Below are 27,926 nucleotides of genomic sequence, written 5' to 3'. Positions count from 1 at the left end.
CCATCTACAAAAGTTATTATAAAAATATATACATATTCCATAATCTTCTAATGATCTACAATACATTGTATTCTATTCACATGAAAATTCTCTTAACCGTTTTAACCCTTATAAATTATGATTCTCATAAGTAGTCTATCATCAATTTTATTTCACCAAGAATTATAATTCTCCTAATCAAGTCTATCATCAATTTATCTCTTTATAAATTATGATTCTCACCATTATGTTTATCATCAATATGATTCTCATAATAATATTGTAAGCGGCCTGATGGTATGATTCCTTTAAAGAGGGGGGAATTCCTAACCTGGATTTTTTATGCATCGATTTTCTTGCCCCTTCCAATATAAATAGAGATGCTCTAATAGACAGCGAGAAGAATAAACTAGCTAAATATTCGCCATCGATTCTTGCCAACTTTACATTCCTACCATTAGTCGCCACGACTCTAACTTTGTGTGGCCCACATACCCTGGCCTTCTTTAAAGGCTGGGAAAAAGGATATCTGCTAGGACCGAGGATCCCAATGAGGGATTCTACCTACGTCAAAGGTTAGCCCTTAAACATAATAAAATGCTACTATCACATCTTTATATTCTCAATGACGAAAACCCCCTAATTGAATATCCTATTTATAAGATAGAATTAGGGTATTTTGCACCCAATAATAACGTTGACGCTAAAAGGAAACTTGGATCTCGGTCAATAAAAGACAGCAAAATTAAAAACTTTATATAATTATGATTTACTTACTAATATTATATATTTTTCCCAATAATCTTAAAATTATAACTTATTTTGTAATTTTATAATATTTTTGACTTTATTTACTAAGTTTTTCTATTAATTTGAATAAATATTGTGTAAAAGCGAAAAATTATTTTACAAAATAACCCTTTTTTTATAAACTAATATTTTCAAAATGCTTCTTTTCTAAGGGTATATAAAAACTTTCAGGAGGCTCCTTAGAGCCAAGCCCCTATTTTCCCACTCTAGTGACGGTACTGTTTATTTTATCCAATTTCATAAAAAATTTATGCTGTATATTTTTAATTTTAAATAAGTAAAATTCAGGAGAATTATTCTACTAATCATAAGATAAATAAAATTTATAATATGTTGCTAATTAAATACTTAAAATTTTTTTTACAAATCTTGAGTAAGACCAATTTTTAAAAATTTATGTTTTCAATTATTTCTGCGGATTATAAGGCTGCTATTAAAAACATATGTTTACACCCGCCGATTTCAAAAAGAAAGAACATGGGAAAATTCAATATTTCAAAATTTGTTAATAAACACATAGGCCCTAGCCAAAATGAGATTTCAGTAATGTTGAATTATCTAGGAATTAAAGTAATGTATGGCTTTATAATTTTATCATTAATTTTCCATTCCCTTTATTATAAATCCCACTTTTTATATTTTAATAATGAGATGTTAACATTTATATTTAATCATAACATGTAGAATTTAAACCAATTGATTGATCAAATAATTCCTAAAAATATACAATTAAATAGAGATCTAAATTTATCTGATGCTATTGGTAAGTAAAACAAAAATACCTTTGACCATATTATTTTAAATTTTACAAAGGAGAACATAAAATATTAAAAAAATGTTTGGAGATTGGAAATTTGAATAAAATATGGAGAAATTATATAGGACTTGGATTTTACAATTGCCTGATACCTGCTCCGATTGTTCGTAATGTCTTTGAGAATCCAGGATGGTTATGACTTCTATTATTTAAAATATTTTAAAACTAAAAATTTAGATAGTTTTATGTCAGACTTTGGAATAAATTATTCCCATAGTGCATTTGTTTATAGTTGTTAAGTTACATTTGAGCCAATTTTTAAAAATGGCAACTCTATATTTTATCCAGAAATATATTAAACAAGCTTGAAGGTTTTGCTCTTAGATTGCAAAAAGGTTTGGACATCTATTAGTGAAATCTTGAGGCTTGGGCAATATTTTTCAGGGTAACATACTGAGTTAGCTATTTATAAAATTGACTCAAATTGAGCTGTTTAACAACATTACATTTGTTATTTTATTTTATTGTTTAATGCTAAACTTAATAAGATGCTTTTATTTATATTATATTGTGGTGTGATTTAAATTTTAGTTTTTTTAAAAAAATCATAAATATTAGGTACACATCTTATACTCCATACCAATCTGAAATATCACAAGGAAGATTGGAATGCCTGTTTAATTTTCAAACCTTGATCAGTGAACTGACTGGTTTGCCAATCGCTAATGCCTCCCTTTTAGATGAAGCATCAGCTGGGGCTGAAGCCCTAACAATGTCATATAGGTATTTATTATACAATTGTAATTTTTTTTAAAAAATTACAAATTATTATCCATGAAATTGATTTTTATATTTCATTGATAAAATTTAGGTTTTGTTATAATTTTTAAACCTGTTATTTATAATAAATTCATTTCATGATATTATTTTTTTATCAATTTATAATATATAAATTTCTTATACCTTTCCTTTATTTAAAGAATAAATAAAAGGAAAAAATATGTCATTTACGCAAAATGTCATCCCCAAACTCTGGCAGTCGTTAAAACGCGGGCCAAGTAATAAAAAATCATAGTTTAATTAATTTATTAAATTACTCAATTTTTTAATATAAAATGAGAAAACAAATATTTGTATTCTAATTTTTTTTTTAAGTTAGAAATAGTTGAAGGTTGATTTTATGATTTTTTTTTTTATAAAAATAAAATATAATTGGTTAACAAATAATTCAAGGTCTTCATTTAAATAGCAAAATTTATCATCTTTAAATCACAACTATATATTTCGAAAAAGAAAAAATAAATATTTTTTTTGAGATAATGGAGACACGTGGACCTTTGATCTTAATCATCAATGCCGAATTGTCTGTTTATTTTATCTTATTTTACTTTGCTAAGCGCACATCTTACTTTTCTTTTGATATAAATCAATTTTTTTTAGCTACCAATTTAATCCATGTCAACAAATAAAATATATGTTGAAATATAATTTAGAATAATCTATCTTGAACTTTCAGCCACCTTGGCGCTTTAGGCAAATCCTTAAATTTGGGACTTCACGTTCATCTCTTACTATTTCGACAAAAAATATTTATTAAAATTCAAATCCCAGTGTTGATATTTCCAAGAGATCAAACTTATGACTAATCATGTTTTTGAACCAATCGTTTTCAGTGGCTATGAACCCTCTCTCAAAATGATTGGGTTTGGGTTCGGTGAAAATCTCTGAACCCTGATGGGGTTGGGTTCAGGGTTCGGAGACCAGAGAAATGGAATGTCGATATAGACTTGTTGTAAGGCTGTGTCCCCAAAATATCGAAAAATTAGATTGGCAAACTTCTGAAATCTTATCGAAAGAGAATAAATAATCTTCTTTTTAAAAAAATATAAAAATAAAAAACATGTCTAGAAATATAATTTTAGAAAATTTTTAAAACTTAACACACACGAATTCATTAAAATTTTAAAACTTCAAAAGTTTTAGAACTTTTTGCAAACGTAGCTTAAGGTTAAATTATTATAAGGATACGTTAGAACCGCTCTAAAAAATTTAAAAACGCAGCGAATCGCTAGAATAGAACAGCGTCTAAAACCGATCCAAAACATAGACCGGTTTTATTTGACGATAATGATCCCTTCTAAATTTTTGTTGTTATTGTTTGGATATAACTAATTATAAAGTTTTTGTTAACATTTCCACCAGTATGAAATTAAATACCAGAAAAAAATAAAGGAAATGTGTAAAATTATATATTTAATAATCAGTTTTTTAAACAATAAAAACTTAAAGATTTTTAGACATCGAAATATTGGAAGTGGAAAACAACATGGACCTCGCCAAGCGCTTGAACGAAACCGTCAGCGGAATCATGTTTCAATACCCTAACACGGAGGGAGAAATCATTCCTAACATGGCCGAACTATCCGAAATCGCTCATAAAAATGGGGTTTTTTTATTTTTACTTCCGTTCCTCGCGAAAATATTTTTTTTTACTTCCGTTTATCGTAAGAAAATTTTTTCTTAAATCTCTGAGGAATTTGAAAAAGGAATGGCAAAATAAGGACGCATAATTTTAAAAATATAAATTTTTTATGATGACTTGAGTTCCTTTTTAAAAGATAATATTATACCATAATTTGGGTGAATTTTAGTAACTGTAAAATTACCGTTGTAGAAAGTAACACCACTCACGACTACGTTATTTGGGAGACCAAGTTAGGGCAGGTAACGCGATACTTTTTAGTAAATCGCGGAATAACTTGTCGCGTTACTTTTTTTGACAAATCAACCAACTTGTAACGCGTTATTTCTTTTTAAAGTAATGTTTATTACATCCATACATATACTATGTTTATAATTAAAATCATTCTATATATATATACAAAAAAGTGTGTAGTTTCTGTTGCCACCGATCTTTTATCACTCTGTTCCTTGGCTCCACCTTCCCATTTTGACTGCGATATCACTTTCGGTTCTTGCCAAAGACTGGGAACCTTCATGGCATTCGGGGGCCCTCATGCTGCGTTTTTTGCCGCCAAATCAGCATACCTGAGGCTCATGCCGGGAAGGATAGTAGGATTGACAAAGTTAAATTTCACCATTTCTCTTTTGAAAGGGAATGTTGGGATTTTGAAAATCAGATTAGAAACACTTGATTATTAAATACTCATATAAACGTTTTGGATATAAGATATCAAAATTAGCATTTCCTTTTATTTACGATTTTTTTTAGAGACTCTTCTGGAAATCGAGCTTTTAGACTAATGCTACAGACCAGGGAACAGCACATTAAAAGGGAAAAGGCCACCAGTAATATCTGCACTGCTCAAGTTTTTCTTTTTTTTATAAAAAAATATAAAATAAATTTATGAATAAAGAAAGAAAGACTAAAGTAACGGGGAGTGAGCATGTTTGAGATAAGTACGCAGTGCTAAACAATCCTCCTGCAAAATATAACCAAATAAAATGTTTAATCTTAAGAAAAGGGTTAAATATGTATATATATATCAGTGTTGTTAAAATAGCGCGCTTTTTTCAGTAGCGGTAGCTTTAGCGGACTACTTTTTTTTAGAAAATAGCGATAGCTGTAGCTCGCTACTAATTTAGAAAGTAGCGAAGTAGCCAATTTTACATAATAAATACATCTAAAAATTATTAAAATATATTTTTTATTAAATCTAGAACTATAATCCTTTTATTTAATTTTGAAATTTAAATTTATGTTTAAAAATATATATTATAAATCTAGTTAGCATTATAAATCTAGTTATTAAAAATGTGTGAGATTGTTGAAGATAGCGAAATTTCTTTGGAAAATGAGAAAAATATAGATTATCCTTTCTATAATATTAATATATAGTATTAATACAAAATTCAATATTAATATATTAATTACCTTGTGTATAATAATTATATTTTTAAAATCTTTATTTACCATAATTTAATGCTATTTTAATATTTTTTTATGAATGAATCTAAATCTCAGATAAATTTAAATTTTGAAAATTAAAAAGGTATTCTTCTTTTTTTATAATAAATACAATCACTTTATATAAATTAGATTTCCAGATCTGTATGAGGATGATAATGTAATAGCTGCTATCGTTCATCCTAGTTTCCAGTTAAATTGGCCATACATTAATTTGACTGAATCTAAAGGGCAACTTGATAGGCTGATGGTAACGTTAAAAAATGTCATGCCTAACCACGATACTAATACTATAGCAAGATCGAAACCGCGGCCTTCCATAGACGATTTTTTTGAAATAAATAATAATAATAATATTATTTATTGAACCTCTAGATGCTTTTTTTAAATCTAAAAATACTCATTTACATATTTTTGATGATTTTTTTCATATAAAAAGTGTGTTTGTTAAATTTAATACTGCGTTGCCCTCAAGTGCTAGTGCTGAACGATTATTTAGTATGGCAAAGCTTATACTTTCTGATCGTCGTTCTAGACTTGGGTTGGGGGTGACAGTACCGAAATGTTATTATTATTAAAGTGCAATAATAAATAAATTATATATATGGTGAATTCCATATGAAATCAACAAAAAAAAGTCGATTTTCAACCCGAACCACTTCAATTTTTCTTAAATTTTGTATACTGGTAGTTTATACTATAACTAAGAAAAAATGAAATTTTACCTTCCAACACTGTTTACCCGCTAAGATATGGCCGTTTAAAGCGCGGAAAAATGGTACATTTTTGACAAATTGCACCTCATTTATTTTCAAATATCTCGAGAAATAATTATGTTAGAATAATAATTTAAATTTTATTTTGTAGCTTAATAAAAGTTCTTTAAAATGACATAAAAATAAATATGATAGACATTTGATTTATCGAAAACCGGATGTGTAAAACCAGAAAGTAGATAGATATCACACTGCTTTATATTTGTACAAAATCCTAGACTGGGATGAACATTTTTTGAAACCGCACAAAATAAAAGTCCATGCGACATTTTAGGGGCCGTTACTAAACAGTTAGCAGCTCGAGCAAGCTTGCAACGTCCATATGAACATCACTTATTGACAACAATAGATTTATTTAACTATGCAAGAAATAATATCTATGGGATAAATTATATATTTCTGAGTAATAATGAATATATGGACATAGAAAGTCTAAAAACAGATTTTTGAGAGCAAAGAGAATTTCTGGAACACAAAGTTCCAAGCTTTTATTCCCCTAGACGAAAGCAAAAGTCATAAGTTATTAAAATTCCTTGGATGATTTTAATATATGATATATTTTAATTATAAATTTTTGATTGTATTATATGTAATGCAATTTGAGGCAAATAAAGTTATAAATATGTTTAGAATTATTTTGTCAAGTAACTTCTAGACAAAATTTAACTAAAGTGTTAAACAAAGCTCATTATTCCAGCCACTTCTCAAAAATTTTGATAAAGATAAAAAAAAAAAGTAAGGGCCTGTCATTTAGACATAATTTTTAAATTAACATTATTTCCTAACTATTCATTAAATTAAAATATGATGATATTAATGTTAAATTTGTTCAATTTTAGCAATATAAAGAGTGATAACTCCTAAACCCATGTTCATCCCAGTCTAGGATTTTGTACAAATATAAAGCAGTGTGATGGTTTTACACATTCGATTTCCAATATTAATCAAATGTCTATTATATTTATTTTCATGTCATTTGAAAGAACTTTTATTAAGCTACAAAATAAAATTTAAATTATTTTTCTAACTTAATTATTTCTCGAGATATTTGAAAATAAATGAAGTGCGTTATGTCAAAAATGTACCCTTTTTCCGCGCTTTAAACGGCCATATCTTAGCGGGTAAACAGTGATGGAAGGTAAAATTTCATTTTTTCTTAGTTATAGTATATACTACCAGTATACAAAATTTAAGAAAAATTGAAGGGGTCGGGTTGAAACCTTGCTTGATTTGATATGGAATTCACCATATATATGTAACAAATTATAGTCATGTTTTTATACCAATATTTTATTTGTGGAAATAAAGTTACGTAAAAAATATTTTTAAAAAAAATCAGCGCGCTACTCATTTGAAAACGATAGCAGTAGCGGTAACGATAGCGCACTACTTTTAAAAGTAGCGTTTAACAACATGATATATATATAAGGTTTTCATTCGACTTGTTATACATATTTATGTTATTGTATGAATCAAATTTATTCTTATTTTCTTTCTTTTACATACGAATTGAAGGCTTTGTTAGCCAACATGACAGCCCTTTACGCCATATACCATGGACCTGATGATCTGAGGGGCATATCGGCCACGGTTCATCAAAACGCGGATATTCTGAGACACTGTAAGAGTTGGAAAATAAATGCCTTGATATTTTATGTTTCAACACAATGGTGGATCGATTTTCTTCTTTTTTTTAAAAAAAACACGTGGTGCTCTAAGCACCACTTGAGTTTGGGGGGGGGGTGTACGGCCATATTGGAACCTCGCTTTTGAATGAAAACAATCTATTCGGGCTTCAACCGTTTAACAACGCAGCCAGTTGGTCTTCACTAAATTTGGTGATAATTCTATGGAAATCTGTTTTATGATATATATATATAATATACATTAGTGGAATTATTAATGATTTCCACTTTGAAGGTCTTATCAGCGCTGGCCACACTGTCAAGCATTCTAAGTATTTCGATACCCTCAAAATTTATCCCAAGATCGGAATGGATTTAGTGAAGGCCAGAGCAGCTCACGCTAAAATCAATCTCAGATATTTCGCCGATAATTCTGTAAAATTTAGAAACGTTTTTGCATATATATTTTTTTTTGTTCTGTCTAAGTGTGTATACTAGATTATACAGAGTTTCAGGGATCACTGAGAGTCACGATCGACTTGACATGATGATAGCCTTAGAAAAAAATGCTTAATCGCTTTTTATTAAAATTGTTGGAACTCAAATTAAACTCTAATAATCTGTTATATTACATTAATTATATTGAAAAGGTCGGTATATCGTTGGACGAAACAGCGGGAACGGATGATGTTCGGGATATTTTAAAAATTTTCGACGAAAAGCCGATTCCAGTTTTACTTCATTTGAAATATTATTATTTTTCTTTTTCTTTTTTAATACTTATAGGAAATAAGAAAAGTATAATAAAAAGTTAAAATTACAAGCATTTTTTTTTATCCTTATAAATGAATGAGGATTTAGCCAGAATTTTGACGAATAAATCTTTAGGGTTAGCCATTTTGTTTTCGATATTTTATTTTCGCAAATTACACTGCCATCAGCGTCTTCCGGGCGTAAGGCTGAGCGAAATCGAATAATCCTCAGCCCCAGATTTTCGTGCCTTCTTTTGTTAGGTCGCCATTTTAGACGTTTAATTTTACAATTTTCAAAACGTGGCTATTGATCTAAATTAAATATAACTGTCGTTCCTTTTTTTTAAAAAACTCAAACATCATATGGTTTGAATCTAGGGCGGAACTTTAATTCGTTCTGCCCCTATTCGGCAAGCTTTGAAAGAGCCGGGGTAATTCGGGCCTACATTTCTATTATTATAATTTAATCTAAATTTACAAAAAAAAATATATAAATAAAAAGTTGGATAAAATTGGAACGGACTTGGAAACACAAAATAGTCTATTGTACCCCAGATCAACACCTTTCCTTGCCCAGTCCGTCTTTAACGAGTAACAATATAATTTCCTAACTTAGCTCAACTTGACCCCCCCCCCCCCTCTCCCAACATAATTTACTATGATTTCTAAAATGTCCATTTGTATTTATTTGAACTCATAAATCATAAGTAAATCGACTTTTAAAATATGAATAATCTATGAATTTATCGGTATATATATATATAAGAGACCTCTAGGCCCAGCCATACGCCCGACCCGGGTAAAATCCGGGCCGTACCCGAAAATATAAAACCCGGGCCGTACCCGAAAATATAAAACCCGGGCCCGGTCGTGCAAATGGTTACCTCTGTATCTATATATTTATAGCGAGGTTAAAATCACATAAATTATTTAAATAATAATAATGTTGAAACTTATTTAATTTTTTTTATCTACAATTTAATTTGCATAATATTTTATAATCAAAGATATCTTATCCATTTTTTTTACACAAATAAAAAAGAAAGAACAATTTTTACTTAAAGCGTTACAATCAGCTGATTTTGCGTAATTTCTTATTTGTTTTAAGCAATAACTCGTACTCAATTTTATTTTTTTTAAAAAATGCGTTATAATCAGCTGATTTTGAGTAATTCCTATTGTTTCTTCGCAATAATTAATTAATGCCAACCCCCATAAAATGTTAGTTTTGAATAAAATATTATTTTTGGTTTTGAACTCAAAAGACATTGTTAAATTTAAAAATAAATATTTATATATATATATATGAATCACAATTTATATTTTAAATAAGTAACTCTTAAAATTAACGCCGTTACTAATCTCGTTTACTTTCTTTGACGTTACTTTTATACTTTACAGCGCCACACTTATTTAATTACAACAATTTAATTTGAAAAGTTTTTCCACCTCTTTTTTTTAAAAAAATTTTAAACTATTTTATTTTATTTTATGACAAGCTATCATTCCGAAACCGAATTTGTGAGATATTTAAAAAGGCTCGAAAACAAGGACTTATCGCTCACGAATTCCATGATTCCTTTGGTAAATTAGATAAATTGACTCAATCTTTAATCTCAATCCTCAATCTCAACTTAGAAAATTTAAGTCAATTCTATAGGCTAAAAAGCTTAGCTAAGACATATTGGAAGTGGACAAATTTAGGCTTTTTTAACTATAAAAATTAATTTAAAAAAAGTAGTGTTATTAAACGGCTCGATTTAAAAAAAGGATGAATCCAACATTTTAGCCTAAATGACTCAGTCTTTTAAGCTCAGTCTCAACTTAGAAATCTTAAGTCAATTCTACAGGCTAAAGAAGCTTAGCTAAGACATATTGGTCAAATTGAGGCCTTTTTAACTATAAAAATTAAGTGAAAAAAAAGTAATTTCTTAAAAAGAGTCCAAAATTTTAGCCTAGATAAATAGACTCAGTCTTTTAAGCTCAGTCTCAACTTAGAAAATTCAAGTCAATTTTATAGGCTAAAAAAGCTTAGCTAAGACATATTGGAAGTGGGCAAATTTAGGCCTTTTTAAATATAAGAAAGTAATGAAAGAAGGGAAGAAAGAAAAAGTTAGTGTTGCTTAAACGGCTCGTGAATCCAACATTTTAGCCAATAATATCAACGCAAGCCTGGAGATTTTGCTCACAGATGAGCAGAAAGCTTCGGATATCTGTTAACGAAATCTTGAGATCTGCATAATATTAGTTTTGTATAAAATCAATCCTTATTTTAAAAATCGGATAATTCTAGTCATTTAACAACACTAAAATAAAGAAAGAAAGAAAGAAAGAAAGAAAGAAAGAAAGAGGGAAATAAAGAAAGAAAGAAAGAAAGAGGGAAATAAATAAATGTAATTAAAAATTAAATATTCAAAAAATGTAATTTTTTTTAGGGATCCTGTACCATGAAACTGAACGCCACCACAGAATTAATGGTAACAATCGCGTAACTTATATATTTTTTTAAGGATTTTTATCACGTGACTAGATATTTTATATATGTTTATTAAATTTAAAATTTATAACTTTTATCAATTTTACATTATTAAAAAAAATTTGATTTTAATTTAAAATATACATTTAATATGAAAAGCCTTTATCTTGGCCCAATTTTGCGGACATTCACCCATACGCCCCTAGGGAGCAGACGATAGGTTATGACAAGATTATAAAAGAACTAGAATTCGATTTATGCGAAATAACCGGGATGGATGCGGTTTCCTTCCAATCTAATAGGTAAAAAAAAAACTCGAATTATGGAAGAAAGAAAGAAAGGAGGAAAGAAAAGAAAAGAAAGAAAATAATTAAATGAATGAAACGAATACAATAATAAATGAAAAAAATGTATATATATCAAAAGCGGAGCGCAAGGCGAATATTCTGGATTATGTACCATACTCGCTTACCTCAAAAACGAAGCAGGCGGAAACGACGCTGATAGAAATGTTAGCTTTATTTTTTTTTAATTTATAAGTTTTTAACTATAAAATAACCACTTTTATGATGTTTCCTTTAAATAAAAAAAACAATTTTAAAATAACGCGCGGTGAGTCGCCCATTTTTTCATTTCCCTAGCGTGTACGGAAAACGTTTTACGCGAGAGTGTTTTTTTTTACCAAAAAGAATCAACGAAGCGGTACTCTTTCGATAAGCGATTTTAATAAAACTTAAACAAATTAATTAAACCATCTATAAATAAATGGCGCACCCAATATACTAAAAATTAGCAAATCCTTCTTGTTAGAACTTGTTTCCAGTTACAGGATATATTTTAATAACAAAATGGATTCCAAGTTAGATTTTTGTTTACGATTCTGGAACTTTAATAACAAAAATTTAACATATGATTTTACACAACCATTTTGTTTTTTGATTTTGTTTGGGCTGACATTTTAGATTTGTCTCATTCCTAACTCGTCTCACGGCACCAATTTTTCCAGCGCGTCCTTAGCCGGAATGAGAATCGTTCCTGTGAACACCGACAAAAACGGTTACATCATCTACGAACATTTCGAACAATGCGTGAGTAAATTCTTCCCCTTTTTAACTACCCACACGCACATATTTATGGGAAGATTATCGGCCCGACCTTTAAATTCGATTTGGTTTTTAAAAATCGGTATTCATTCCGGTTCTTAAAAATGGGTATTTGGTCCGGTCGGTTTCATTCAAAGAAGACTAACTCTTCTTTTTGAAAAATTAGTGTTAACTTATTTGACGGTTTATTATATATAATATATTTTTTTTTATTAAGGTTGTCTCCTGAATCTGGTTTGAAAATTCGCGATAAAAGAAAAAAACTTTTAAAATTTTTTAAAATCATATATTTGAAAAACTTGATAATTTATAAATAAAATTCCTAAAATTATGTTTAATATAATGTTATTATTTTTATAATTAAAAAAGAATTCTTCTTTTTTTTAATCGTTTTGAAGTTTCGAAAGTATACGAATTTATTTAGGACACAACCTTAAAATAAGGTTATGTAATCTTCAATTTTTTCTGGTCTCTCTTTTCTTCCGTTTAAATTTCTCTAATTTTGAAAAGTATTCTTTTGGGATTGAAGAGCAATCAATCAATTAATATTTTAAATTTTTAAATATCCATATGTTAGGAAAATCCGGGTCTAAGTTTAAAATATGTTTTGGCCAACTCCCCGATACCTTGTTTTTTTAAGCCAATTTGGGCTGAAAAAATTTATAAAATTAATCTGAAATGAGAAATTAAAAAATATACGAGAACACAAATCTTATGTTTTCTTTTATTATATGATTTTCAACTGGTTTTATTTAAATTGACCCTGATTTTTGGTATATTTTGTTCTGAAATATACATATATTATTCTAATGGATCATTCATCCCGAGCCCAGGATTGCGTCATTGACGTTTCGTGGAAGGGGGGAAGTTCCTATTGGTCAAAATATTTACGTATTTCGGTTATCCATTTATAATTAAATTCCAGGAATTAAGAGGGCTCTGACCCAAACCCCCAGGTCTCGGATAACGTGTCGCATAATTTATTCCTTTCCAAGTTGAAACCTTTTTGGCCAAACCGATCACGAGCCTAAAAAAAATGTTAAAGGTTCTTCGAAAGAAATTTCAAAGATTTTTAATCTCCAAAGTTTTAACAATGGAGGATCGAAATCTTTTATAATTTTTATGCATAAAAAATCTTTCATGATTGTTAAAAATCTTGATGCTTCTTTAATAGTTCGCACAAATTTAGCGTTTACGTGTTGCCGTAATTTTTTAATAAAAATAAACGTTGAGGTTGTCATTTTATTAATATCCGTCATTTTAAAAATTTTAAACAAGTTTCTTCAAAAAAAAAGGATTTGTCTTTCAAAATTATATTATCGCCTGCGTTCTTATTTCTTTAATCTGAGGTTGTCTTTTTTATTAATATCCGTCGATTTTTAAATTTTAAACAAGTTTCTACAAAAAAAAAGGATTTGTCTTTCAAAATTATATTATCGTCTGCCTTCTTATTTCTTCAAATTTTCTAAATATTCCTTTTTTTAGGATTATAAGTAAGGTATTTATATAATATTACAAAGCGAAATAATAAGAAAAAGTAACGAGAAAACAAAACCTATTTGCGTTTTTTTAAATAGTTTGCTAACGCCTAACTCATAATTTTTACCAATTGGTGGACATTTGAAATGCGTTATTTGCGCTTGCAAAGCGGCGTTTGAAACGCTCAATTTGTGCGTACTATAAGGCTATGTCCAAACCCTGTAAACTTTTGCAAATTTTATATTTTAATGAAAATCGTATATTTATTTCTTTTTTTAAAAAAGGACATGTTTACATTTATATCGATTAAAATAGCTTATTTATTTTATTTTAATTAAAGTTTTTTAAAGTTTGTGAATTTATATATTCTTTTAATATTTTGGACAGTGCATTAAAAACATGATCTTCTGAAGATTTTTCTGCTCAAAATTTTGAGAGCATGCGGGGAAAATCTTTCGGAGAATTTTTTTTCGAGACACTTCGCAAAAATAAAATGGACGATTATTTGTAAATTTGGTAATTATAACATTTTTTTTTAAGATTCAAGAAAATGGCAAAGAATTGGCCTGCCTCATGATAACGTACCCCTCAACTCACGGCTGCTTTGATCCAAATATTAGGTATATTTTTTTAAAAAAAATTTCGTTATTCCCAATCCATTTTTATAGGAACTGTCCTACGAACAATTCTGGAAAAAACATAATATTGCATATTTTTTTTAATAAGTTTAAAAAGTATTGGTATAATAAAAAATAAAATAAATTAATAAACTACCAAATCAATCAATCAAAAAATGTTTAAACATTCGGCGGGTGAGGCTAAACATGTTTTTTTAAAAATAATAAACCATTAGCAAAAAGGTTTTTTTTTAAAAATTTTTTAATCAATGAACGGGGTAAAAAAGACCGGCACCCATCGCGACCTAAGGACAGATTATCAAAAATAGATTAACCCCCTCATTCACAGTTAGCGCGAGTTTGCGACGAAGTACATTAAAATACACAAAAAAAATACAGCACATATTAATTCGTGCTAACTCGTAAATTCAAGGGTAAGGCTAACGAAAATTAAACGGTTTAGAATAAAAAAAAAACATATTAAGTTTTTATATTAAAAATATATTCAAATTATCTCCACCTACCCCCCATCCCACCCTACCCCGCTAAAGAAGCAATAATAAATTATTTTATTTTTTTTCATCCCCCCCCCCCAAAAAAAATAAAAATTTTGAGAAAAATTTGCGACAAGATACACGAAAGTGGAGGCTTAGTTTATATGGACGGTGCTAACATGAATGCCCAGGTAATTAAATCATATGTTTTATAATATCAAAATATATTATCAAAGTGTTTGTTTATTTATATCCGTAGCGTTTGTTAATCGGCTCGATTTGATCCGGCTTTTAAAAAACGGCTAACTCAATATTTTATCCGAAAATAAAATATCATGCGGCCCCGCAAATTTTTTCCTAACGATGGCATAAAAAGGTTTAGACATCTATTAGCGAAATCTCGACATTTTTTTTCAGGCTAAAATATTGAGTTAGTAATTTTTATGGCTTGCTTGTTTTTCTCCAAAAATAAGTTCTTTCTTATACTAAACAAACGTTCTACTAGAAGGCTTGATGTAAATGAGTGTTATTTATATCCGAAGCGTTGTTATTGTAGCAATGTTTTTACAATCGGATGCCCTTCCTGACATTTAACCCCCCTTTAGGTGGTTTTTACGCTCCGCCGAGGAAACGAGGATCTTATTCTAAACTCAGACCACAGGGAACCTTTTAGACCTCGATTAGCCGCCAAAAGACGTTGCTACTCCCCCGCCACTATGAGGCTGAAGGTAGGATTTTGGGAGAGGGCTAACTCAATATTTTTATCCGAAATATAAATATTATGCGACCCTGAAAATTTTTGCCCAACCATGGCATAAAAGGCTTGAACATCTAGTAGCGAAAGCTCGAGGCTTAGACGACATTTTTCTGGCAAAAATATTGAGTATGGCCTAAAAATCGGCTCAAATCGAGCCATTTAACAACACTATTATATCACTTTGTTAATTCGATGCTATTAAACATTTAAATAAGATGATTCGTTTAAAAATAAATATAATTAAAAACATTTAAATCAGATAGGACTTTGTAGACCTGGCGATTTTGGGGCGGATGTTTGTCATTTGAATCTCCATAAAACGTTTTGCATTCCCCACGGTGGTGGCGGTCCCGGCATGGGACCTATAGCAGTGTTAATTTTTTTTTCTTATAAATTTGATTGTATTTTATTATTCTCATCTCTTTAACCGCAATTTGGGTTTTATTAACACCCCCCCCTTCCAAACCCATCTATGTGGTCTTTTAATTCAAACCGCGTCTAATTTATTTATTTCAAAAATATCGTTTCACTAGGAAAATGAACCATTTTTAAAAAAAAATATTGTTTCCGCCGGAAACTGAAACATTTTTTAAAAAAATATTGTTTCCGCCGGAAACTGAAACATTTTTTAAAAAAATATTGTTTCCGCCGGAAACTGAACCTTTTTTTAAAATATTGTTTCCGCCGGAAACTCGATTATTTTTAAAAATAAAAATAAAATTTAATATTATATCAAAAGGAAATCCAAATTAGCACCGTATCTTCCAAACCTAAACATTCGGTCCACCTTGCAGGAGCGCGAAAATCTTTCGGATAAATCATTTGGCGCCATTTCAGCTTCCCAATATGGATCTGCAATCTTGTTGTTGATCTCCTGGATGTACATCAAGCTGATGGGACCCCAAGGGATCAAATTGGCCTCCCAAATCGCCATTTTGAATGCCAACTATATATGTAAAAGGCTCGAGGGTCATTACGATATCCATAGGAACGACGCCAACGCCAAAGATTGTAAATTTTAATAAATTTCCCTGCCCCCTCCCCCTAACCATTTTTTAAAATATAATTTCGTTACAATTACCTTTGCCTAAATGTGATAATCACCTATCCCCCAATTTTATATATTTAAAACTTGATTGATTGGGTACACTAAAATAAATGGATAATAATAATATAGCTATAAAACAGAAATTTTTAAAATATTTTATGGGTAATCTCAGCTGATTAGATGATAAAGTTTACTTCAGTTTTATAATTTGTAGTGGGGAAAACAGAATTTTTTACAATTTGATCGAAAATTTATGATTTTTTAAAATCAACCAAGTTCTAAAAAAGTGCGTCTAGAGTAATAATTCCAATTTCTAAAAATACGATCTGATTCTAAGTTTAATTTTTTTTTAGTTAGGTGCGGTCACGAGTTTTTGTTAGACCTGAGGACTCTGAAGCAAAGTCATGGTATCGAGCCCATGGATATCGCGAAACGCCTACAAGACTTCAATTACCACGCCCCTACAGTTTCGTTTCCGGTTTCCACTTGCCTCATGATAGAACCGACGGAAAGCGAAAATAAACGCGAATTAGATAACTTTTGCGAGGCTATGATAAGTTAATTTATTAAATTTTTATACATGGAACGTTTTATGACAACATATTTTGTTACAGCTGTTCTAAATTTTTCAATATTACCAATGATGGGTGGACAAATTTTATGTATATTACCTTAAATATATATTTATTAAACATGGGCGGCTGGATCTAGTTTTTAGCCGGAAACAATCACCTTTCATTGAAAATACACCCTAAACTTTCTAGAAAGCGCAAATAAAATAATTCGCGGCCCATAGATTAAGCCGAATTAGCTATATATTTAACCATTTACGATCAGGGTTATGAACCCTAGTATTTTTTAAAAAATATATTTTATAAGCTAATTGCGATATCCTCCAAAAATCTATGTTTAAAATTGAAATGTCAATTTTTTTATGCCAACTTTGACAGTGCTTTATACCGTGTGATTTTTGTTCAGTTTTTTGGTCTTACTTTTTAACAATTCAATAAACAAGGCTCGATTTGAGCTGATTTTTAAAAACGGTTAACTCAATATTTTAGCCAGAAAAATTATTATATTTTTAGTGAGCTAAACCAAGTTTTTAGCCAAAGACTATCACTTAGCTCTCACAGTTTTTTTCTTAAAAAGATAGGAGAATAAACTAATATAAATTAAAATGCCATAGTGTTAACATATTTTTTAGATCCTGAAGATTGAGCCGAATTAGCCGACATTTAACCATTACCCAACTATAATTAGGGCACATATCCTTTTCTTAGATACATTATTACTTTTTTTAAAATAAAAAGGTTTAACGAATTTACGAAGAAACGATTAATTACTTAATGTTTTTCTTTTTAGCCATCAGGGAAGAAATCAATGACATTGCTAAAGGAGTTTACACCAAATTTAACAATCCATTGAAGGTAATTTATCATTTATTTTATCCATTTTGTAAAGAATTTAGGCATATAATATAAGTAAATATTACAATACATATAATATTCTTTCAAACGTTTTTTTATAAAAATATATAATTGTAGTCTTGCATGGGTTTGTCCAATCAAACAACCGGGCGTAGACCCGACTAACTGTAGATTTAAAATTATTGGACCGAACTTGGATTTTCGAAAAAATTTTGATATTTGTTTTCCTTGAAACCCGAATATTTTCTTTTTCGGATAAATTACAGTTTGAATCGGACTCTTAATCTTTCAAAAAGTGTCAAATATTTTCTATCAGATCATGCTAAACCTATAAAAAAAATATTTATATAAAGAATTCTAGTATTATTTTTTTTGTAACCCGTTTTCTTTTTAATTAATAAAGATTAAATAAGTATAAGAGAGTTAATAAATATTTTGACCTGGCTGGATACCGGTTCAAAATTGAATCGATCCGGTAATTCATAAGTAACGAGTGGTACGTTATTTGTATATGGATACTTTAAAAAAAAGTCTTATGGGTTGTGTGGAAAATATTTTAAGTCCTTGAGATTCATTCGGCAAACAATAAAAGTAAAAATTTAATTTTTTTAAGAATGCGCCTCATACGCAAAACACGTTGGTATCCGATGATTGGAAGCTTCCTTACTCCAGGAGAAAAGCTGCTTTTCCTATGGTATTAATTTAAAAAAATTTTTTTATCATTTAAAAAATTAATTATAATATTAAAGGGGTAAATCTATATCCTGGAGGTAAGTGTTGTTAAACGTCTCGATTTTTTTTTAAAAAAACGGTTAATTCAATATTTTAGCCAAATAAATTACGCAAGCTTCGAGATTTCATTTCGTTAATAGATGGATTTCCAGGCTTGGGTTAGCCGTCTAACAACATCAACTGGAGGCCATTTTCTTTTCTTAAAATTTTGTAAAAAGACAAAAGTTAACGTCATTTAAATTGCAGAAAGCTTAAGAAAACAACTTCAGTACTAATGACAGCACATAACACAACTTTTAAATAATATATTCAGCCATATATAAATTTAATATAACATTTCATTTAAAAACACAGTGATCAGAATTTCACATTTAAAAGCCTTTTTTTATAGACATCATTAGACATTTTTTTTAAGGTAATGCATTATCATTGCTATTTTTTTTAGCAAACTATTTACACTACCAATGATGTATATAAATTATTAGATTGGCGATTCATTGATTAAAAGTGTACACATACATAGGAGTCAGCTGTAGAGCCATTTTTGTGATTATTTATCATTTATATCAATGTCATTTAATAGACGTGCCAAACCACAAAATGGCGATAACAGCTGACATGTATGTACACTTCTTTTTTTTAAAGCACGAATCAGTCATTAGTGCGTATCAATGTACACACTTACATATATAAAAATAATATCATTTCAAATTTTTGTATGTATAAGGAAATGAATTTCAAAGTCTGGCCGAGTGTCTCGCGAGTAAACGAAGTGTTGGGTGATAAAAATCCGAAATGCAAATACGATTAAAAAGAAAAAATGCGATAGTTTTCAATTTATTATAATTAATAATGCAAATATTTATTTTTTTACAACATATTAGAGCACATTTATTAACAATATATAAATACATTAAAATATATTCTATATAAAAAAATATAATTGTAATAATATATACAAAAAAAGATTAATAAAAAAATGCTTTCGAAAATATAAATGAATTATTGACGAGATAAGTAGTACCCAACGTATAGCTGAAAGCTGGTCAGCGCAATGAGAGAAGTGTACAAAGCTTTCGAGCCTAGAATCATCCAGGAATCCATGAGAAAATATCTTTGCATTATTCTGTAACAAATGTTTATTTTTTTAAAAAAAATATATATAATAAAATCATTTTAAAATACTTAAAACTTTAGAAATAATGCAAAAATATATCCGGATCCGGCCCAAACAGGCTTAAAGTTGGACTGGGTGGGTCTTAGAATGATTAAGAACTTTATTTTATTCAATGTAAAACTATTGAAAAAAAATCATTCTATATGTAAATATATTCGGCCAGACCAGGCTAACCCATTGATATATTGCTTAAAAACTTTGACAGAGGCTTAAAAAAATTTTCCCTCTATCTTCCATTTTATCCTATGGGCTGTATCTTTTTTCTTCAAAAAGATTTCATTTTACCCGCCATTATTTATTTTCCATATTTTAAATCAATCACCCGACCATATCAGATTTTGCTGAAATTTGGTATATAAGTTAATGAAGTGTTGTAATCGACGAATCCAAAATATTAGCCCCTTAACTCTACTAGAACCGGAGATATAGGGTCTCAAAGTAACTCTGCGAGGTCATTTTTCAAAAAATGATTTTTTTAAATCGGGATAACTTTAATATTAAATTAGTATATTTATCTATCATGGCTCATTTTATAGACCTAAGAAAACTCTTCCACATCCACATATTTTAAATGGAATTAATTTTTAATTTCTAAATTTTTTTAAATGTTAGTATAAATTTTTTTTCTAATTTTCAGATATTTTGTAAAGAGTATCAAAAACTGTTCATATAAAAATTTTGAAAGTCGTAAAAGAAGAAGTAGCAAAAATCCAAAAAATATAAAAACCGCTGATGGCGTTAATAATTAGTTTAAAAATTAAATTTTTGAAGATATAAGTCAATCTACCTTTTATTTATATCCTATAATATAATATTTGTTAAATAAAATCGCATTTTGGCACAAAAATAAAATTTCCGCTAGATAGGGCAAGTTTTTAAAACTCTGATGTAGAAATAAAAGTATCCACTGGGAAAATAAATTTTTTTTAAAAAAATTTTCAGATTTATAGTCGAAAGCTCATCTCATCATTTGATTTAAATCTATGACCAGACTCTTTTAATTGCTTTACGTCAAATCACGCTTACTAGGTTCTTAGTCTAATTTTCATTTAGAATATATGGGAAATAATTTTTTTTAAATAAATAATTTTATTTCAAATAAGTAATTTATTCTCGTTTGAAAAGTTATCCATTACTTTTAGCTGCACGACGCTTTCTAGAAAATTTAAAAATTGTTTAGGAATTTTTACATTTTTAAATAAAAGTAAAATTTCTTAATCGAACTACATTTGTAACTATTTACCCACATACACCGTCTTCATGAGGGGGGGGGTTAGGAGCGATTAGACACCAATTCTTTTGGAGGGGACAGGGATCCAAATGGTGTTTAGGATATAATAATCATAAACACTATTTGTAGATAATAATAATAAGTGATAAAAAAATTTAAATTTATTAATAAATATATTTCTCATTCGTTCACATTATAACATTTCGAGTTTAAAGTTATACGCACTCGTAGCTAAAATTTTGAATACAGTTTAGTAGAAACTAGTTGATTATCACCAACTGATGATTAATTGTAATTCCTGGTCAAAATAATCACGAGATCTGAAAAAGTTTGTTTTGAGGTTATAAATGGTGGCTCACAATATATTTTTAAATTAATATCGTGGGGTTGTTAGAGCATAATTGATAGGGGGGGGGGGGGTTAAAGGTAGATTTCTGAGTGGGTTTGCCTTCAATAAATTTTCTGTCATGTAGATGCTGCCTACATAATTTTAGCCAATAAAAAATCAATATTTTAAATATAATTATATTTAATTAAATTTGATCACAATAAACCTTTAATATAAAGGAATTACAATATATATATATATATATTAATACTTAATCTCAATTTTTTGACATAATTGTTAATCGTATAATTCTAATCTCACAATGTAGTGAGAAATTATTTAGTATTCTAAAAAAATAAATAAATTAGTTTGTTAAATTCAGGGTGAATCTTCCTTCTAAAAAAGGGTTCTAGAAACTCAATATTTTAGCCAGAAAAATATTGTCTAAGCCTCGAGATTTTTATAATATATGTGGAGGCCATATGTTTCCTTCTATGAACAAAATTTCCGGGCTTGCGTAATATATTTCCTGGATAAAATATTGAGTAGGCCGTTTTTAAAAACCGGCTCAAAACGAGCCATTTAACAACACCACCGGTAACCCGGTTCGAGTTTACAGTCCAGAAAAAATAAGGAATTAAAAAATTTATTTTTTTAACTATATTTAGCATTTACCATAAAAATAATTTTACCATTACAAAAAAAAGAATAATAATATAATACAAATTTAAAAAAATTATGTTCTATTTGTTATTTTTAAATAAATTTTTTATAAGAGAATAATCATGATATTTTTTACAAAATCTAGATTTTAAAAATTTTTTAAAAAAATCTATGCCTATCTTTGATAGCGCATTGCAACATTTCATACAATATAATGTAAGTAGAATAAAAAAATTTTTATTGAAAATACTAATTTTAGAAAATAATTTTAACTTCTTATCTGTTATAAGTAATTGTTCATTTTTTTATATATTATTTAAAATGTGTATTTTTTTTTGTTGTTTAATCGGGAAAAAAGAAATTATTATTATATAACATATATTAATAATTGCGATAATTGTAATAATATTTTTAAGTTTGAAAAAGTAAGAAATAAAATAATTGTTTAAATATAACATAAAAAGTCTAAGTATAACATTAAAAGGTCAATAAATACAATAAAGGTGGTGCGTGAAAAAAAGACACTAATAATTAATTCGGCACAACCACTTATTACCATCTATACATTTTAAAAAAAAGGAAAATTCATAATCAAAGGTAAAATATATTTTTTATTATAAAGATTATTATAATAAAATTTTTAATAAGCTTGCTATAAATATACAAAAATTAAATCCTTGAAATAATTTGTAAGGTATAAGTTAAAATATAAAAATCATCGATATGGATAATGCCGTATCTAGTTGGATATCCAAAAATGCGATATTTAAACCAAATTTGGACTTCACGGGTGCAGAAATTCGTGACATGTTTAAGTACGTTTTTTCAAGAGAGTTTTTGGCCGAAACTCACCTTGACTTTATCTATCTACCCAGAGATAAAAAGCGCATATCCAGCAAACAGCTGGCCGGAGACTAAAAAAAAATCATTGGGGACCATCCCATTTTACTCACATACCATTTGATAAAACACTGGATTTCGAATATCATATTGACATAGCAGATTTGTTGGCGGATAAAGTGATTATGCCATCTAAAAGTGAGTGGATACACGAATATGATCACCAGGTCATAGAAGCATGTACGGTTATTTTCCTGTAGGTCCCAAATATTCAAACCGAAGTGCTTTAATAAAATTTATCATTAGAGATAAATTTTGCTCCAAGGTTATAATTGATATGATAGATAGTAACATAATACCAGACTCTCTTATATTTCTAGTGGCTATAGTAAAAACAATAACTTAAAATTAGCAGGAAGGTTTTACGGGAAGATGACACCTGAAATGAGGATTTATCAAGTGTGTACTGAAAAGAATCTCGCAGATTTTATATTACCTTATATCGCTGGGCAAACCATGACTATGTCAGAAGAAAAATTTCAAGGTATCTGTCAGATGACACGAAGATCTCCTAGAATTAGAGATAACTCAAATAGACTACTTAAAAATGTTTATGGATAATTTAGCTGCCAATATCAGCGCAAGCAGGACTGTCCTAGAAAGGTTGGTGTCACAAACTCCGAACGAAAGTTGGTGCCCCATGATGAAAAATCTTTAACGATAAAATGTTTGTTTATGCTGTTATGATCATAAGGAGCTGTCATCTGACAGATTGTACCTTGTAATTTTTCTTCTGACATAGTCATGGTTTGCCCAGCGATATACGGTAATATAAAATCTGCTAGATTCTTTTCAGTACACACCTGATATATCCTCATTTCAGGTGTCATCTTCCCGTAAAACCTTCCTACTAATTTTAACTCGTTGTTTTTTACGATAGCCACTAGAAATTTAAGAGAGTCTGGTATTATGTTACTATCTATCATATCAATTATAACCTTGGCGCAAAATTCATATCTAATGATAAAGTTTATTAAAGCACTTCGATTTGAATATTTGGGACCTACAGGAAAATAACCATACATGCTTCTATGAGCCTGGTGATCAAACTCGTGTATCCACTCACTTTTCGATGGTATAATAGCTTTATCCGCTAACAAATCTGCTATGTGAATGTGATAGTCAAAATCCAGTGTTTTATCAAATGATATGTGAGTAAAATGGGATGGTCCCCAATGATTTTTTTAGTCTCCGGTCAGCTGTTTGCTAGATATGCGCTTTTATCTCTGGGTGGGTAGATGAAGTCAAGGTGAGATTCGGCCACTTTCTATTTTTCTTATAAATCTCTCTTGAAAAAACGTACATCCCGGATAAAAACCCTAAAATTTGTTTTCGAATTTACTTAAGATCTAATAATATCGGAATATTTTCATTTGGATTTAATAAGGTATAGTAAATTAGTATTTTAGAAAAAAATATTATAAAAATATAATTTAATAATAAATTTTTTTAGGCCCCAATTCATTACTTAAAGATTACTCATATTTTTTTCCAGTACCAATTTGAACAGAAGCATTTTTTTTCTTTTTTAAGCACTGCGATTTTGTTTTCGGTGTCCAACTACCTACACGCCATCGTTCAAGTTTGGTTACATCGGCAGCCACTTCGCATTTTATTTTTTTAATCAATAACCCAGATTAATGGGTGTTTATTCCCAACCAGATTAAAACGATGATTCCAACCTTCGCATTGATTAAACGAGCGTTCTTCGTCGGATAGAGTGCTCTCATTCACGTTTCAAGTTTCTGGAGGAAATCGAGGCCCAATTTGAAGTGTCTGGGATTGAGAATTGCTTCTTGTGACCTATCTTGATACTCCATTGATGTAATTTTTATCAGAAATATTCAAAAATATCTTTACCATTGTATCACATTAAGGAACATATGCTAAGCCGTCCATCATGCCACAAAAGAAGCTTAGGGCTTCATCGGTTCTGTATAGTGTTGTTAAACGGCTCATTTTAAGCTGATTTTTAAAAACGGCTAACTTAATATTTTAGCCAAAGAAATATTGTCTAAGGCTCCAGATTTCGCTAATAGATGTCTAGACCTTTGTGCCGACTATGAGCAAAATCTTCAGGCTTGAGTAATATTTTTCTGGATAAAATATTGAGTTAGCCGTTTAATCGATCTGTTTAACAACACTAGTTCTGTATTGGCTTTCCAGACCTAGCTTTTTGAATTTTTCTATGGGTACTTTGACACAAATGGTAAAAGCATCCTCTGGTTATGATGTGATGCTTTAATTGAAAAAATAAATATTAATAATTTAACATATTAATAATCATACCAATGACAGTTTTAACCGTGCTCATAGCAGACTTTTAGAAAAATGACAGTTTTAACCGCGCTCATAGCAGACTTTTAGAAATCCATGTATATATATAATGGATCAGGAAATAAATTGTGTTCTTGACATTTAGACATTATTACTTAGAATATTTTTCCATAAGTATTTTGTGTTTTTTTAGAATTTAATAGCTGTTGATGATTGTGGCATTCGCTTATAAAATTATTTATCATTAATTATTGCTAGGTTACATTAAAAAAAATAAGAAAAATTGAGAAGAAAAAAATTGAGAAAAGATCAGAAAAATAAAGATTAACAATGACTTAAAGCAAAAATGGGAAGAAAAATATAAATTGAGAAAACAATTTAAGAAAAATTGACAAGAAAATTTTTTTAAAAAATAACGATTTTCTTTTTTTTGAATTTTTTTCCGTGAGGTTTTTTTCTGCTGATTTTTTTCCTATTACCACTTATACATGTCACGCTGCACCCATGAAGTCCAAATTTGGTTTAAATATCGACCTTTGGACATCCAACTAGATACAGCATTATCTATATCGATGATTTTTATATCTTAACTTATACCTTATAAATTATTTCAAGGATTTAATTTTTGTATATTTATAGCAAGCTTATCAAAAATTTTATTATAATAATCTTTATAATAAAAAAAATATTTCCCTTGATTATGAATTTTCCTTTTTATTTTAAATTTTAGATTAGCCGTCGTATAGATGGTAATAAGTGGTTATGCTGAATACTCTATTGAAGGCAGGGAAAAAGCTAGCAGGAGGCCAGTTAATGGGGCGTTTGGGGTTAAGCCCCCAAAAATTTCCACCCCCACTCTATAGAAAAATCCAATATATGCCACTAAATCATAACATATAATTCCTCATGTAGGGCACATTTTTTTTAATTTTTGATGATGGGCTTCTGGTTTATTCATTGATATAGTTCGATTTAAAACACCTGACCACTTTGGATATTTAAAAAAAATGGTAAATTTTGGATTTAATGGCTAAAAAAGATATATTTATTTTATATTAAAAGTTAAAATATCCATGACATTGCATATAAAAGGTAAAGCACGTAAATTTGTGTGAGGGTCTCCCCTCTCACTGACAAACTGTAAAAATTCTTCTAATATGTGTATATCCCTATGATATATTTTTTATTATCAATAAAATTTATTTCTAATTGGAAAATTGGTATTCAAATATTTGCAAAATTTTCACTCGAGAGGGGGGAGGGTTAAAATTTTTATTTAGTTAAAAATTATATTTATGAAAACAGTCAAATTTGTGAGCCCCCTCCCCCCCCCCATTTTATGCACTTGTTAAGCTTTTCTTGTTATTGAGACAAATAAAAAAAAATTCTTTTAAGATTGCACTTTGATATCTATAAAGAAAAATTGGGATTCAAAAACAATTTTGCAATGAAATTGCTCATATTAATTATATGTATTTAGTTCATCTTGCATGAATTAATAATTGTTATGGTCAAATATATTAATAATTAATTCTTTACTCCACAATTAATTGCTTGTAGCAGCTGAGCATTATGAGGGCACCTATGACTGATAGAACTGCAACACGGTCTTTGTTTCGCATGGCTAACCATATAAGCATAGCAATTGATATAGCTTGGAGCTAAAATGTATAAAAAAATTAAAATTTTAAATAAAAAATCATAGAGATTTATCTTTATTAAATTTACAAATTTATATCAAAATAATATGGCACTTTAAATAATTAATTCATGTTTAAAGAATATTTTTTTAATAAAGATTTAAATAAATTTACTAAATTTATATTTGATTCTAGACTCATTTGAATATATTTCCAGTCAAATTCAATTCCTTTGGCACCTAACCAAAAGGGCAAAGCTCTTGTCATTATCAATTCAGCTTGGGCCCATCCAATGCTAGTACATAAAAACTTGTATTCTCCCTTGATACTTATCTTAGACATTATCATGTACATACCTAAAAAATCAGCTATATCAATGCTACATTTGATTATTTCCTAAATTCGTTTTTGTCAGAATATAATTGTCTATAATCTAATAGAAATACTTGTTTTATATCAAATTCCGTTTTATTTGATGTAGAATATTCAATTGAAGGGAGAAATGTGGCAATTATTAACATTTTTATTAATTGTGTGAGAATATATGCAACCCCGGCTTGAATACATTTCCAAAATCCGCGATATTCTGATCTAATTAAATATGTAAATATATTCTATAAGAAAAAACTTTACAATCCAGATATTTTATAAGTTAAAAAATAAGGAACATAAGCTAATGCGATACAATTTGCAAAATAAAAAAAAGTCATTTTGGGTAGATTGAACTGACAATGTTAGGTAGATTTAAAACTAAAATAAAATTCTATATATCAATTAGAGTTTATTCGATTTATTCATAGTTTATTATATTTATATCAAACAATGATAAAATTATTTTAGACCTGTATTTATCAACTTTAAATTTTGAATTAAAATATTTTAAAGGTTTTTAAAAATTAGGTAGCTGCGTAGCCAAGCAGGGACCAGGTTTCCCTAAAACTTATTTTAGC

General features: G+C 28.8%; 2 protein-coding genes across 2 annotated transcripts; one reads left to right on the top strand and one right to left on the bottom strand.

The window, feature by feature from the left end:
* Positions 1-80: 80 nt before the first annotated feature.
* LOC135930322 (glycine dehydrogenase (decarboxylating)-like) lies at positions 81-19,744 on the top strand. The gene is made up of 25 exons (XM_065467104.1): positions 81-130; positions 358-554; positions 1,603-1,738; positions 2,165-2,329; positions 2,527-2,604; positions 3,836-3,992; positions 4,436-4,632; positions 4,779-4,875; positions 7,766-7,871; positions 8,171-8,310; positions 8,526-8,606; positions 9,130-9,218; positions 10,127-10,211; positions 11,063-11,104; positions 11,263-11,405; positions 11,530-11,614; positions 12,066-12,191; positions 14,226-14,305; positions 14,918-14,987; positions 15,813-15,925; positions 16,293-16,564; positions 16,955-17,158; positions 17,964-18,028; positions 18,642-18,722; positions 19,488-19,744. Exons 1-25 carry the CDS (start codon positions 81-83, stop codon positions 19,569-19,571), a joined length of 2,943 nt encoding a protein of 980 aa, XP_065323176.1. The 3' UTR covers positions 19,572-19,744.
* On the bottom strand, positions 19,654-27,700 carry LOC135929288 (BOS complex subunit TMEM147-like). Its single transcript, XM_065465799.1, has 5 exons — positions 27,610-27,700; positions 27,423-27,567; positions 27,151-27,372; positions 26,876-26,997; positions 19,654-19,886 (listed from the first exon to the last, which is right to left on the bottom strand). The coding sequence occupies exons 1-5, from the start codon at positions 27,684-27,686 to the stop codon at positions 19,763-19,765; spliced, it is 690 nt and encodes a 229-aa protein (XP_065321871.1). The 5' UTR covers positions 27,687-27,700; the 3' UTR covers positions 19,654-19,762.
* Between the last annotated feature and the right edge of the window lie 226 nt (positions 27,701-27,926).

The sequence above is a fragment of the Gordionus sp. m RMFG-2023 genome, chromosome 5 (genome assembly GCF_954871325.1).
Source record: "Gordionus sp. m RMFG-2023 chromosome 5, tfGorSpeb1-WG-v2, whole genome shotgun sequence".
Classification (NCBI taxonomy): Eukaryota; Metazoa; Nematomorpha; class Gordioida; order Chordodea; family Parachordodidae; genus Gordionus; species Gordionus sp. m RMFG-2023.
Note: the sequence above shows the minus strand (reverse complement) of the source record. Positions and strands in the feature narration are given on the sequence as shown.